The sequence below is a fragment of the Bombina bombina genome, chromosome 7, assembly GCF_027579735.1.
Source record: "Bombina bombina isolate aBomBom1 chromosome 7, aBomBom1.pri, whole genome shotgun sequence".
Classification (NCBI taxonomy): domain Eukaryota; kingdom Metazoa; phylum Chordata; class Amphibia; order Anura; family Bombinatoridae; genus Bombina; species Bombina bombina.
The window spans coordinates 127,777,374-127,792,056 of record NC_069505.1 but is presented as its reverse complement, the minus strand read 5'-3'; the positions used below and the strand labels follow the sequence as shown (position 1 = coordinate 127,792,056).

Below are 14,683 nucleotides of genomic sequence, written 5' to 3'. Positions count from 1 at the left end.
GGGCTGTTTTACAGACCTTGTTTTATTCTTTGCTTAAGGTTGTCTCTTCAGATAACATTAGTAGAGAGATTGTTGTTCCTTCTTTGTGTCCTAATTCTAAGAATGCTTTTGTGAGATCTTATTATTATTTGCATTATTTGTTTTTTGAAAATGTTGCATTATTTGGGCATTAAAATATTATATTGATTGCCTACTAAGGATTTTAGAAAAAAATCCAATTTGTTCGTTCTTTTTTTCTGGCCCTGAGGTCAGAAGGCCTCTGCTGTTTATTTAGCCTCTTAATTAAAACTATTGATTCACAAAGCTTATTTGGAGGCAGGTCAGCCTCCACCACCGCAGATTACTGCTCATTCTACTAGATCAGTTGCTACTTCTTGGGCTTTCAATAATGAGGCTTTCGGTTGATCAAATTTGCAAGGCAGCTACTTGGTGGTCTTTGCATATTTTTACTAAATGCTACCATTTTTATGTTTTTGCTTCTTCTGAAGAAGTCATTGGTAGAAAGGTTCTTCAGGCAGTTTTCTCAGTTTGATTTTTCCTGTTTGACTTATTTTAAGTGCATTAAAAAAAAAAACAATTTTATATATATATATATATATATTATATAGGTTGTGAATTTAATCCCTCCTTTATTACTCATGGACTCCACAGCTTGGGTGTTAGTTCCCAAGAGTAATGGATTGTGGATTCACTTCTTTCATGGCGGTTAGAGTCCATGCGACCCCACTCTTATAATTTTTTTCGATTTGTTGTTTTTCTTCGGCACATCTTTTTTTTTCTCTGCTCCTTTTCTGGCTCTTATTCCTTTCCCTTACCTCACTTACTTGGCTATACGTTAGACTAAGGTATGTGTGAGGTGAGAGGGGTTGTATAGAGCTCTTCGGGTTTGGAAAACTTTGCCTCCTGCTAGTGGTAGAGAAGAGTAATGGATTGTGGGACTCTCACCAGCATGAAATAATTAAATTTATCAGGTTAGCATAAATTATGTTTTTCCACACTGCAGATTTCACTGTTTTTCTCGTCAACTAAAAGGTGGTGAGCTTTCTCAAAACACTGAAAATAATTATAACCCTAATAGAAAAACACATGCATATGAAAATATAGGCATTTGCTATACGCAGAAAGCAGCGTCATGTGAGTTATATTTTCTGCAGGATTTCATTTTTAAGGAACACTCACTGCTAACTTCACTCCCATGATGCGAAGTTTCCTTTTCCAGCGAGCTCTGTTACTTTCAATAGGAGATATCTCATCAGTCACAAGGACTGCCTCTTTATTACGATAATTCCACCAGGGCAGTCCCTGCAAGTACATGCGAGAAAACACCACATCTGAAATTTCGAGATTTAGATTTTTTTTGTGTTGGTCTTTTTATTATGCAATTTACTATATTTTATGGTCCTTTTAAACAATGAAGTTTGCTAGTTCCCTTAAAGGCAGGTGAGTTACATTTATAACAAGCTGTTCAGTTTTCACAAACTTCCGTATACAAAGCAAAAAGGGTCTCTTTGCAAACGTTTTCTTTTAAAATATGTAATTTTTCCTCCTATGTTGGCTGCATAAGGAAGTTAAGCTAGCTTTCATGTGGTTTTAAACAAATTACATAAGGAAATTGTTATATGCAAAGAAAAAATCTTTTCATTACAATGGGTTAAAAAAAAAAAAATACATTGTTGCTTCTATTAACCATGATGAGTAATTTTCTGAGATTACTATTGAACTTTTATACATTAACTAGTGAATACAAGTAAGCTTCATCGAGGAAACATAGCTCAATGTATGATTAAACCCTTTAAGGACTGGGAAGTTTAGATATGGTTTGTATCAGTGATCTGCCTTCATATGGTAAAGGAAAACAATCAATCCTTCCTTACCATATGAAGGCAGATGCCTTCTGCCTCTGGCTGCAATGTTAGCTATCAAAGCTGACATCGGGCAATGCAGCATGAGCCAGAAAGTTGTGGAAGTAGGGGTACTATGTCAACAGGGTATGCTAGGCAAAGTACTCTGTGATATACTACCTATGTCCAAATGGATTAAGGGTTTCCTGTTTCTTTAAAAGTGGTATGTCCAAAGAGTTAAAATTTATCAGGGCTTAAACATGTTGCATATAATAACACTGAGCCTATATGTGAAATGTATTGATACCGCATTGATACAGGGTTGTTTGACTGAATCTCCTGTTAACCTAATGGATTCAAGAGAAAGCTACATCACTTTGCTTCTTTGGTTTATTACAGTTCTCATGGAGTTTAAACATTTAGCCGTAAGTCTAGCCTTTTTCCTTAGGCAACATATCTGCATTGCAGTTTAGCCAGCTGCAATGTTGTGCTGTACTGGGACCTGTAATGTTCCAGCTGCAGTATAGTGTTCATATAAAGTTGTACAATCCTTATAATAGGATTAAATTACTTTTTTTTTCTTTCAATTTAATTCTCTATCTGGAATCATGAAAGTTTACTTTTTACTTTAATGTCCCTTTAATTTGCCAAAAAATCTTTTTTTTTTTTATCTCCCTTCAGCAAAAGAGAAGAAAAACAGAAATTGCTAAAATGGAGCACGGATCTGAAACAGGAACGAGAGCAGCTAGAGCAGAAAGTTAAGCAGCTAAGCAGCTCGATAACAGTAAGTGACTGCAAAGCAAAATGTGCTCACTGTGCAGGATAATGATTATAATAAAATTATTTTTAAGAAATTTATCATGACGTTAATATGTAATCTTACTTAAAGGGATATGAAACCCTATAATTTTTTATCATGATTCAGATAGAGCATGCAATTTTACATTTAGACACCAATCGGCAAGAGCTACCCAGGTGCGGAACCAAAAATAAGCTGGCTCCTAAGCTTACAAATAAAAGATACCAAGAGAACAAATAAAAATAGATAATAGGAATAAATTAGATGTTCTATCTGAATCATGAAGGAAAAAAATTTGGTTTCATATCCCTTTAATTGAGATGTCACATAGGATGTATGTGTGTATATGTATGTGTGTGTGTATATGTATATGTATATACAGTATATACAGTGTATATATATATATATATATATATATATATGTGTGTGTGTGTTTAAAGTGAATGTAAATTTAGATGATAAAGTGCCCGTTTTTTTCCCCACCTGTCGCAAAGCCTCTTCCCGGGTCTAAAATGAGGAATCCGGCTCTATTTACTAGTAAATGGTATTTACTAGTAATAAAGTATTTTTCCCAACCAACCTATGCAGGAGAACAGGAAATATGTGAGGTGGGAGAGACAAGATTGACCTTTAAATCATTGTGAGTGTGTAACTTGTATTTGATAGATAGTAAAAAAAAAAAAAAGAAAATTAAAAATCGATCACTTAAAGTGAATGTAAATTTAGATGATAAAGTGCCCGTTTTTTAAAAAAATCCGATTAAAAAACAGGAGGCACTTTACTTCAGTCAAAATTTACATTTCACTCGTGTGTGAAAATGCTTAGCCTTTTAATCTTGACAGGCCGCTCCAGCGATTCCCCCGGTCGTCGCAAGCCTTTTCATATGACAGATTGGTCATCCTCCAATCACGCTCCCCCCCCGGGGGAATCAGTGTCTGATTAAACGCCGTGATTGAAGGATGACCAATCTGTCATTTTCTGACGTATGAAGGAGGCTTGCGACAACCGGGGGAAGCGCTGGAGCACTGTCAAGATTAAAAGGTAAGTATTTTCACGACACGAGTGAAATGTAAATTTTGATGAAGTAAAGTGCTCCTGTTTTTAAATTAGATTTTTAAAAAAACGGGCACTTTATCATCTAAATTTACATTCACTTTAAGTGAATCGATTTTAAAACATTTTTTTTTCCTATTAATCAAATACAAGTACACTGATTTAAAAGGTCAATCGGTCTCTCCACCTCCATATTTCCTATTCTCTGCATAGGTTGGATGGAAAAATACTTTAATTACTATTAAATAGAAAAGGTGGTAATCTGTGTGCCTTGTACTAGTCTTGGGTAGAAAGGTATATTTAATATGCTTTTGTTGCCTGTTCACATTAATAGCTTTAGATTTTTAGCTACTCCAAGCTAAAGAAACGTAATAAATCTAGGGTAATCGTAAAGTGACCTTTTCTGACACAGAGACCACGATGATGATGGTTCTCTTTCAGCATTTTCTAGTTCCTATAGGACAATTGGGGATTCAGGACAGTAGATATCAGTGAATTAGCTAGTGACCCCCATAGAGATTACCTCTATAAAGCAGATTGGTGTTAACAAATAGTCAATCTAATGATGAAAATCTGGGGGCAGAGACCGAAAATACAAAAATATATTCAAAAGAATCCTATTAAGCCAATACTATCTAACAAACAGTTGACAGATAGCAAAGAGGACACAAAAGTTTAAAGAGCAAGATGTTTCACAGGGACACAAACCAAGGGGAGGGAGGAGGAAAGAGATACACCCCTACCCCAAAGGGGGAGAGGCAAATATCTGCTAAGAAATACAATAGGTCCCCAAGTAAATGTAAATGAAATGTAGTGATAAATATTTCCTCCTACACTCTCAGTGATATTGAACTAAAGGTTCTTAAATTGGGTCTAAATTTTAGCCCAACAAGGAACGTTTGATCTCTTCCAGACCATTCTTGATGTAAATAAGTTTGTGAGGTTGCTCACACTTAAGAAATTTTACTCAGAATCATCTGGTCCTAATAGCAGGAGTGAACCAGGGGAATGGTCTGGAAGGGGATTGATTTGCTTAATTTTGAAGATACTTTGTGGTCCTGTTAACTTTGAGATCATTGGATAGTGCTGATTCACTAGATACACCTCTGTACAAAGGGAGTGACTTTTTATAACCAAGTCAAACTTTTAACCCCATTCAGTCAAGGGGAAAACAAGTTGGAATTATTCCAAAAGAGAGTTCTTGAGGATTGAAATGCCCTCTCACAGGAGAAATACATATATTAAATCAAATATCTCCACAAAGAGAGGCAAGCAATTAAATCATTACAATTAAACAAATCATTGGTAAAAAAAAAAAACTCTGATAAAGGAAGGTAGTATTGTTGTCATGGGAAAGAAATTTCTATATATCTGAGGCCCGCGCCATCTAGATGACCCTAGAGGTGTATTCTAAACTCAGTAGCAACCCCACTGTTAGATTTCCAGAAGGAATTAATGTCGCTTTTGGATGATGGGTGTGGAATGGGCAATTCTAAAAACAAAAAAACTGCTATGGGTTTTGAATGTAAGTGACCCAGTACTGCCTATTGTCCACCATCTTCCAAAGAGTCCACAAGGGGTTTTAGAAAATGTAAGAGGGCCACCTGATTGGTTACAGGGATGGCTCATTGCTTGAACCTGTATCTGAATGGCTGGATATGCATCTTCAGCCCCTTGTAAATAAACTTCCGCTATTACATCAGAGACACTACTCATTTGTTGAGGTTGGTGGAGGAAGTGGAATGGCAGAGTGGGTTTAGTTGGTTAACTATAGATTAGTGTCACTATATTCCGCAATTCCACATAATATGGGACTTGAAGCCATTGCATTTTTCTAAGTAACTACACTGATTTCAGAGAGGCCTTCAAGTCATATCTCATCAGAGTGGGTTGGGTTTTCTATTGAGCCACATTTACTTTATTTTGAGGGGGTGGTGTTCTATCTGCAAAGACTTGGAACAGCTATGGGGGCAAAGGTTTGCCCCCTCCTATGCTTACCTATTTATGGGTTTGGTGGGAGCTGTTCCACGTCTTTGAGGATGGAAATCCCTTTCAAAATCGCAGTTTGTTTTTATAGGAGGATCATTGAACGACCTCTTATTTGTCTGGCATGGGGATGAAGTGACTATTAAATCGTTTGTGGGATTATTTTAATTTGAATGGTAAAGGTTTAGAATTCACCCATGGTTGGCACAGTCGGAGATCGTGGTTTCTGGACTTCCTTTTGACTTCTGATTCTGCCCACTAAGAAGTTAATACATCTTTACATTGCAAATCAATCGCGGTAATTGTCTCCTACACGCACACAGTAGCCATCCACAACATGTATACAAAGGTATTGTTAAGGGACAGTTTCTCCGAGGCAAGACGAAATTGTACCTTAGAATCAGACTTTGCTAAGGAATCTGCAGATTTGACACAGCGATTCAAAGGATAGAGGATACAGTATAGAGATGGTAGACAAAGTCTTAGAGAAGTGGCAACTATAGACAGGAAACAATTACTCACTAAAAGAAAACAATGCAGTATTTTGGAGTATGCAAAACATTAAGAAATGCATTCCAATCCTACATGGGATAACGATTTAAAAACACGTTGTCAGGCAAGGTTGTGATTTTGTATACTCCAAAAATCTAACTATTGGCAATATGCTTTCACTGAGTATGTTACCCAATTTGGGTGTACAGAGTTCTTGGTGGATGTTGGGGGTACCGTACAAATGTGGGGTACCCCGCTGTAAGTCTTGTACATACCTAAACAAGGAGAAAGATTCAAGTCTTATGTAACAGATGAAAACTTGTCTACCCTGGTTGTGTTAAATGCACTTCATATATGTTATCTACTTAGTGAATGCTCTGAACACAAAAAAACAGTATGTAGGTTTAACCACCAGGGGACAGTACGAACCAGGATCAAAGACATTTAGGTTATATCTCTAATGATATACATTGTTCAGCTTATCTAGACATTTCATTCAGGTACATAACAAACAAGTGGATAAATTTAAATGGAATGCTATTGAGTCAATACATACACCACGGTAGGGGAGGTAGTAAACTAAAAAAATTCTGAAAGACAATATATCTATTGGATCCACAAGTTGAGAACCCTGGTTCCGATGAGGGTTCAATGCACAATTTGATGTGATCAACTATTGGGAATGAACTGGTCCTTAATAGGAATTGGAGATAAAATGGTTATAAATCTGTGAGAGAAATCCAAACATTACTTTTCTTTTAAAAAATAATCTTATAAACAAGAATAAGAATTAAAATCTAAATTAATATAAATAATATATGTTCTTTGTTTCCATCATAGAATGAGGACATATATGAATATAATACACCATTCTTATAATAAGTTGTCTCTATACTAGGTTTCTATACTCGAGATGGAGGAATGGGGAACGTGATAGGAAGTATTATGTATTTCCTTATGTTTATAAGGATTGTGCTTTGAGAGAAATTTGGACAATAAAGAAATTGTAATATGAATGATGTGCTAGGAACTTTTGGTAAAACTATATGCAATAATATGTAATACTTTAATCCAATATGTATATTCTGTATATTGTGCATACTTTATGTATCCAAACCTTCTGCTGAACAATTGTTTTAACTGCTTGTTTTTGTATACAGATTGCATGTGAATTCTTCCTGCTGGTAGTTAAATGGTTAAATGTATTGTTTTTTAGGGGGCTGGAGGGAAGCCCTATAAAAACACCCCTTCTATGGTTGATGGAGTATGTTCTATGATTACGGCATAATGGCTGAGAACATGAGTAGACCGTGTTTTTCTTTTAGCCTTGGAAGCTCTGTTACTAACGCTTTTAAATTGATGGAATAAAGCCTTTTGATTTTTTATTACCTGGGATGCCTGATTTCCTTTCTTCTTGAATAAATATAGATATATCTGTGTTTAAAGTGAATGTAAATTTTAGATGATAAGTGCCTGTTTTTTTTCCCCCGCCCGTCGCCAAGCCTCTTCCCGGGTCTAAAATGAGGAATACGGCTTACTTCAATCATGGCGTTGAATCAGTCACTGATTCCCCCGGGGGGGGGAAGCCATGATTGGAGGATACCAATCCGTCTTTTCTGACGTATGAAAAGGCTTGCGACGAACGGGGAATCGCTGGAGCGGCGTGTCAAGATTAAAAGGTAAGTATTTTCACAACACAGTGAAATGTAAATTTTTTTTTTTTTTTTTTTTTTGGTGAAAATGTAAATTTTGATGAAGTAAAGTGCCCCTGTTTTTTTTTTTGTTGTTGTTTTTTTTTTTGAAAAATTAGCTTTATTTAGTAAATTATGAAATAGGAGTTACAATTTGTGGAGGCGCAGGCTCCATAATCATTACAAACAAAGCAAGTACACTGTAACGGTAAAGATTTTTGAGCTAATCAGTTTTAATGAACAACTTAACTTGGACTGGAGCAACCAACATCAACCTAGAATAAATCTTCTTCTGGTTTTAAATATAATTTATAGGAAATTAAAGTGTCTTCTACAGACTCTCACTTATATTTATCTGAGTGAGTGTTCAACAAGTCAAGCTATATACCGTTTCCCCCCCGTGACCGAATTTCAAGAGTGATGGATGTTAGTCAAAGTTAACTGTTTTTAAGGTATGTTTCCCATGTTGTCAGAATGTCAGAGCATATACTATTCTATCGTGTTGTAAATAATAGAGCTCTTGAGATGGATCAATTCAGATACCCTTTGAACCCACATTTCTATTGTGGGTGGGATCTTTGACCTCCAGTTTTTTGGCTATCAGGAACTTGATACTATTAGACATTATAAAAAATAGTTTGAGAGAGGGTTTATGTCTTATTTAGGGGGCTTGTTTAGTAGCCCAAGTAGGGGATCTAGAGGGAATTGTACTTCCAATTATATCCTTCTATTTCAGAGATAACCGCGCTACGGAATTTGGCTGCGCTATACAAAATAAAAGATAATAATAACAGATCTCCATAAGTTTTGAATAACTGAGCACCACCACCACATGTTGAGCCATTCCACTATTAACATGACCACAGCACCAGCATTTGTTTTTAGCTTTATGATATAGACAATGTATTTTTTGAGCGTATAATACCACCTATGTAGTAGCTTCAGGTTCATTTCTGTAGTGGCCGTGTAGATAGAGGTTTTTAATGTTGTACAATTATCTTCATACCTATGTGGTTGTGGAATTATTACTCCCAAATCTTTTCCCAGCTCTCCAAGTATGGGATAGGATGCCCTAGGAATGGGGTAATTAATATCTTATATATCAACGATAATGGTGTGACGGATTGGGGGAAGTCTCTAATACACAGTTGTTCGAAATTGGTCAGAGGTCTAGTCATATTTTTTAGAATTGTGTTGAGTCGTAATAAAAGCTATGAAGATCGACTGTACGTGAACCAGTTAGTTAGGGCAAGTAAAGCCTTGTTGTGTCAGTTCTGTTTGCGATTTAATGTGTTCGTTCTGTATGAGCCAACAAACCGGGAAAGGTCGTAAAGATGGGTGGGATGACAGTGATTTTCTATTTTGGGGGCCCAAGTCTAATTCGCCATTCGTTTACTAGGTATAGTGAGTGGGGAGGGCCTTGAAGAGAGGTTTGGGAAGAGGACCATTATTTTGTTCCATAGTTTATATGTTTCTGCCATGATGGGGTTAGGTTTTGGAGTATTCATATTTTTGTAGGCTGGAAGGCCCAGCAAGATCTACTAAGATTCGGTGATCGGGGCGATTCCTTGTTCCTTGTCTACCCATCGTTTATATTTTTTTATGTATATTCCAGTCAATTAATTCTTTGTAAAAATATTGCATATATATAGTAAGTTAAATTAGGGAGGCCCAATCCGCCCGTTGTAGTGAGTTTATATATTTTTCTGGCAAGGGAATTGGCAGTGTCTGGAGAATATATAGTATCCTGGGGAATATGTTCATCTTTATTAGGTCATGATAGCTTTTAAGATCTCCAGGTTGATAAATCTCTGATGACTTCTAATTTAATCTTCTCGTAATTGAGATGGGAATAATGTCTCCACGGACGAAGTTAGATGACACCCAAATATTTGAGAGAGTGCGTGTTACATTTTAAATGGGGTGAGCTTTTCTAATATTTCTTTTTATGTGTGTCGAATGTAATGTTAAGTATCTCAGATTTGGGATGTTGACCAGAAATTTGATAGAACGTGAAAGTTATCAAACTCTTTGACTAATATGGGTAAGGAAATCTCCGGGGTTTGTTAGTGTAAATAGGAGATCATCCGCGAATAAGGATATAATATAGTGTTGGTTATTAATTGTGATGCCTTCAATTTTTGGATGGGATCTAATTTTAGCAGCCAGGAGTCCTCTATTACACATGCAAATAATAAAGGGGGATAATGGGCATCCCTGTCTTGTCCCATTGGATATCTTGAATGAGTTAGATAGGGTTCCGTTTATTAATATTTTTGCGCTTGGATGGGTATATAGTGAGAATATTTTCTGAATTACCCCCCCCCCCCAAATCCCATTGTTTGTAGTGTGAGTTGTAAGTAATCCCATGCAACACGGTCAAAGGCCTTTTTGGCATCTATAGACAATACAATTATGGCAGTTTATGGTCTTGTGCATAAAAATTGTATTTAGGGGCCCTGACCGTGTTGTCTTTTGCCTCTCTTCCCAACACAAATCCCACTTGATCAGGATGTATTAGGTCTGGTAGTAAAGCATTAATTCTATTTGCTAGTAATTTTGAATATATTTTTATGTCTGAATTTAGAAGTGAGATTGGACAGTAGCTTGTGGTTGTCTCTGGAGACTTTTTTGGTTTCAGAAGTGTAGTTATGTGGGCTGATTCTGGGAAAGGGTGAGTGGAGTCAATTGAATTAAAGTATTGTAAGAGGTGTAAGGATAATTGTTCCTTGAATGTTGATTAATATTTATAAGTGAATCCATCGGGACCTGGTGACTTATTATTGGGGAGGTTATCGCAATTCTTCTAGTGATAAAGGTTCATCTAATGCCTCCTTTTGTAGTTGGGTTAGGTTTGGGAAGGTGTAATCCAGAAAGGTATTCAGTGATAAGTTTGTTGACGTGTGCTGGCGTTTGACGTGTATCTTGGGATGGTTTTGGTAAATTATATAGTTTTCTGGTAGTATTCCCTGAATGTTTCTGCTATTGCTTGTGTTGAGCGGTGTGATTTACCCCTATTGTCTTTTATATGGAGAATATAATTAGATTTTGTTTTTTTCTTTATGTATCTAGCTAGTGAACGTCTTGGTTGGTTTAAATTCCATATATGAGTGTTTGTTTGAATAGAAAGCGCCCCTGCTCTGTTCCTTGTTAACAATGGAGGCTAGGTTAAAGCATTTAGTTTGTTTGGAGTTGTTGGGTAAGTAAAGTGCCCTGTTTTTTAATCAGATTTTTAAAAAAACGAGCACTTTATCTAAATTTATATTCACTTTAAAGTGATCGATTTATTTATTTTTTAAATTTCCTATTATCAAATACAAGTACACACTCACAATGATTTAAAGGTCAAGTATGTCTCTCCACCTCCATATTTCCTGTTCTCTGCATAGGTTGGTTGGAAAAATACTTTATTACTAGTAAATAGAGAAGTGGTAATCTGTGTGCCTTTTACTAGTCTTGGGTAAAAAGGGATATTTAATATTATTGCATAATTTGCTATAATGGTAGTATATAAGTATGGTATCTCTGCTTTTTAAGGAGGAGTTATGCAAATACATAAAACTGTCCCCTTTTTTTTTCTTCTCAATGATGGGCTTAAAGTGGCACTGTACTGTAAAATTGGTTTCCTCTTAATGTGTTTCCAATACTTGGTGTCATACCAGCTGCAGAGTATAAATGTAAGGCTAATTGTTTGTTTAGATATATATATATATATATTTGCTAAATAAAACTACAATCCAATCAAATGGGCTGAGTTTGTAAGGAAATCGGACCCTATCTGATTATCTATATATAGATATACACACAGCCCCCCTTATCCTATCTCTCACTGTATACACTAAGACAAATACAGTTAGATAACCCTTTATTCCAAACTGCTTGGGACTGGAAAAGTTTTGGATTTTGGAATATTTGCATCTGTAAAAGACAGTTTGGAGAGGGGATGGAACCAAGTGTAAACAATATATTATGTCATTTAGGCAATAGTTACATGTCATAATACATCTTATACATGTAACCTAATGGTAATTGTATGTATTTTTTATGCTTTTGTATACTAGTGAGGTAGCTCACTTGGTAAATGACCTGACTACAAAAAATGTTTGTTGATCTGCTGAAACGGCCAGGAGCTTGCGGCCGAGAAACGCGTTATTAGCTCAAATAAATCTCTCTTATATCCTATTTGGACTGTTTTTATACTTTCTTCATTTGCTCAAACTACCCTTCCCATGAGCATATAAAAATTTGAACACTGAGGTTGTTCTGCCTCTAATACGGCTCCCCGAAGTTCACGGAGAGACTCTGTCCTGTTTGGCATCCTGTCAGAGGGTCTCCACTTTCGGCTCTTTGCCGCAACTATAACTGCCAGCCACGGAGCAAAAAACCGGGAGCTCCTCTGTGAGGACTTGGCAGCTGTTTCTTGTGGACACACGACAACTAGGATCCTCGTTCGTGGTTCCTGATAGCCAGATTCACCTTACACCTTACCGCATTGATCCTCGGCGTACTCACTGCTGTTAAATGTCAGCCTGCTTGTCTGCACTTTTTTGATTAAAAGTGCCACCTTCCTTGTGAGTACCATTACACCGGACACCATCACACTGTGCTATAATCTGTTTAGAGTTATTCACACCATGGGAGGCGCTCTCTTTCTGCTTTTGCTCAATTACAGGCCGACTCAGCCCTTCATCCTTCTGAGGGTTGATAAAATGAGTACTATTAAATTGTGTAATAATAACTATTACTATTCAGCTGCCGATTTGGTTAATTCCAAGAGCAAGCACTGAAAAAACTCTTGAGTCCCACTAGGAGAAAGGCGCTATATAAATATTAGTTATTATTATTATTACATAGTACCCACAGAAAGACAGTACAGTACTGTAATCATAATAGTAATATTTGTTGTTTTAAATAAATATAGACTATTTTTGCCTTTTAGAACACACAGAAAAAAAACAAAAGGCAGGGAAGATTGTGATTTACAGGAGGGGAAAAAAAAAAGTCATTTATTTTTGCATCCCAGTAAGGAAATTTGGGAAGCAGATTTCCTTAGTAGGTAATCCCTTCCACAGGAATGTTTTCTCCTTCAAGTAGTTTTCTAGATTGTGGAACAAAAGGGTCTCCCAGACATAGACCTGATGACTTATATTTCCAAGAGTTATAGTTCGAGAACTTTGAGTTGAATAGAGCTCTCTAAATTAAACTTACTGCTCCAGTCAATTATTTGGAAAGTTGTTTCTTTCCTGCTATGAAAACCAAGGGTTTAGCTGGCATCCTTTTAAAATTCCAAGACTACTTCTTTTGGCAAGTCCGCTCGGATAATGACAACTGCTAACTCTTTAAAGAGTCATAAGAGTCTAGATGTCTTGACATCTAGACTTTTGTTCAGGCTTAGTCAGGATATATCCAGTGTCTAAACCAATTTTTCCTCTTTGGAACATTAATTTGTTTATTTACAAGCCTTACAGGTTTCTCTTTTAGAACTTGCATGCTTTGGACATTTTAGCTTTAGTCTTGCAAGTTTTTGTTGCTTTTATCAATATCTTCTGCCACGAAGACTTCTGAATTTTTTGCTATTTTTCACAAACTTTCTTGTCTTATTTTATCAAGATAACACAGTTTTTAAAGACTCAATATGATTTTTTCTTAAAGTGATTTTTCGGATAACATCAATCAAGAAATTATAGCCCTCTCCCTTGTCCTAATCCAAAGAATTCATTTTGATAGCCTCTTACTTAATTTAGATATTGGTAAGAGCATTAGAACTCTAGGGCTACTTCACCATTTCTTTAGCTTTATCTCATGATTTGGCAGGATAGTTTTTTTCCAAAACGCCTTATTCGCTCAATTTTCTTGATCAGTTTCCTCTTCTTGGATTTTCAAGAATGAATCTTGTATTGAATAAATCGCAAGGCAGCAACATACCTTCCCTAAATTCTACCACTTTGATGAGTTGGTAGGAAAGTCCTAAAGGCATCATTGTCTGGTAATTAGGTACCTGACTTAAAAAAAAAATGTTGTCCCGCCCCAATTACTTGTGGACTCCGCAGCTTAGGTATTCGTTCCCAGAATTGTGGATTCACACCCCCTAATGAAAGAAAAGAAAATGTATGCTTACCTGATGACAAAAGGCCTAGATTTGGAGTTTTGGCGTTAGCCGTGAAAACCAGCGTTAGAGGCTCCTAACGCTGGTTTTGGCCGCCCGCTGGTAATTGGAGTCAGTGATTAAAGGGTCTACCGCTCACTTTTCAGCCGCGACTTTTCCATACCGCAGATCCCCTTACGTCAATTGCGTATCCTATCTTTTCAATGGGATCTTCCTAACGCCGGTATTTAGAGTCGTTTCTGAAGTGAGCGTTAGAGCTCTAACGACAAAACTCCTAGCCGCAGGAAAATAGCAGGAGTTAAGAGCTTTTCTGGGCTAACGCCGGTTCATAAAGCTCTTAACTACTGTACCCTAAAGTACACTAACACCCATAAAACTACCTATGTACCCCTAACCGAGCTCCCCCCACATCGCCGCCACTCAATTAAAATTTTTTAACCCCTAATCTGCCGACCGCCACCTAACGTTATACTTATGTACCCCTAATCTGCTGCCCTAAACACACCGCCGACCCCAGTATAACATTTATTAACCCCTAACCTGCCCCCCACAACGTCGCCCCCGCCAGCTACTTAAAATATATTAACCCCTAATCTTCCGACCGCAAAGCGCCGCCACCTACGTTATCCCTATGTAACCCCTAATCTGCTGCCCCTAACACCGCCGCCGACCCCTATATTATATTTATTAACCCCTAATCTGCCCCCCTCAACGT

At 36.8% G+C, this 14,683-nt stretch overlaps 1 protein-coding gene across 1 annotated transcript in view; it reads left to right on the top strand.

The window, feature by feature from the left end:
* The window catches only part of PHF21A (PHD finger protein 21A), a 631,407-nt gene that overhangs the window by 583,788 nt on the left and 32,936 nt on the right, over positions 1-14,683 (top strand). The window contains exon 17 of the mRNA XM_053720295.1: positions 2,529-2,625. Within this exon, the coding sequence (XP_053576270.1) occupies positions 2,529-2,625 (97 nt within the window). The remainder of the gene's footprint in view (positions 1-2,528; positions 2,626-14,683) is intronic.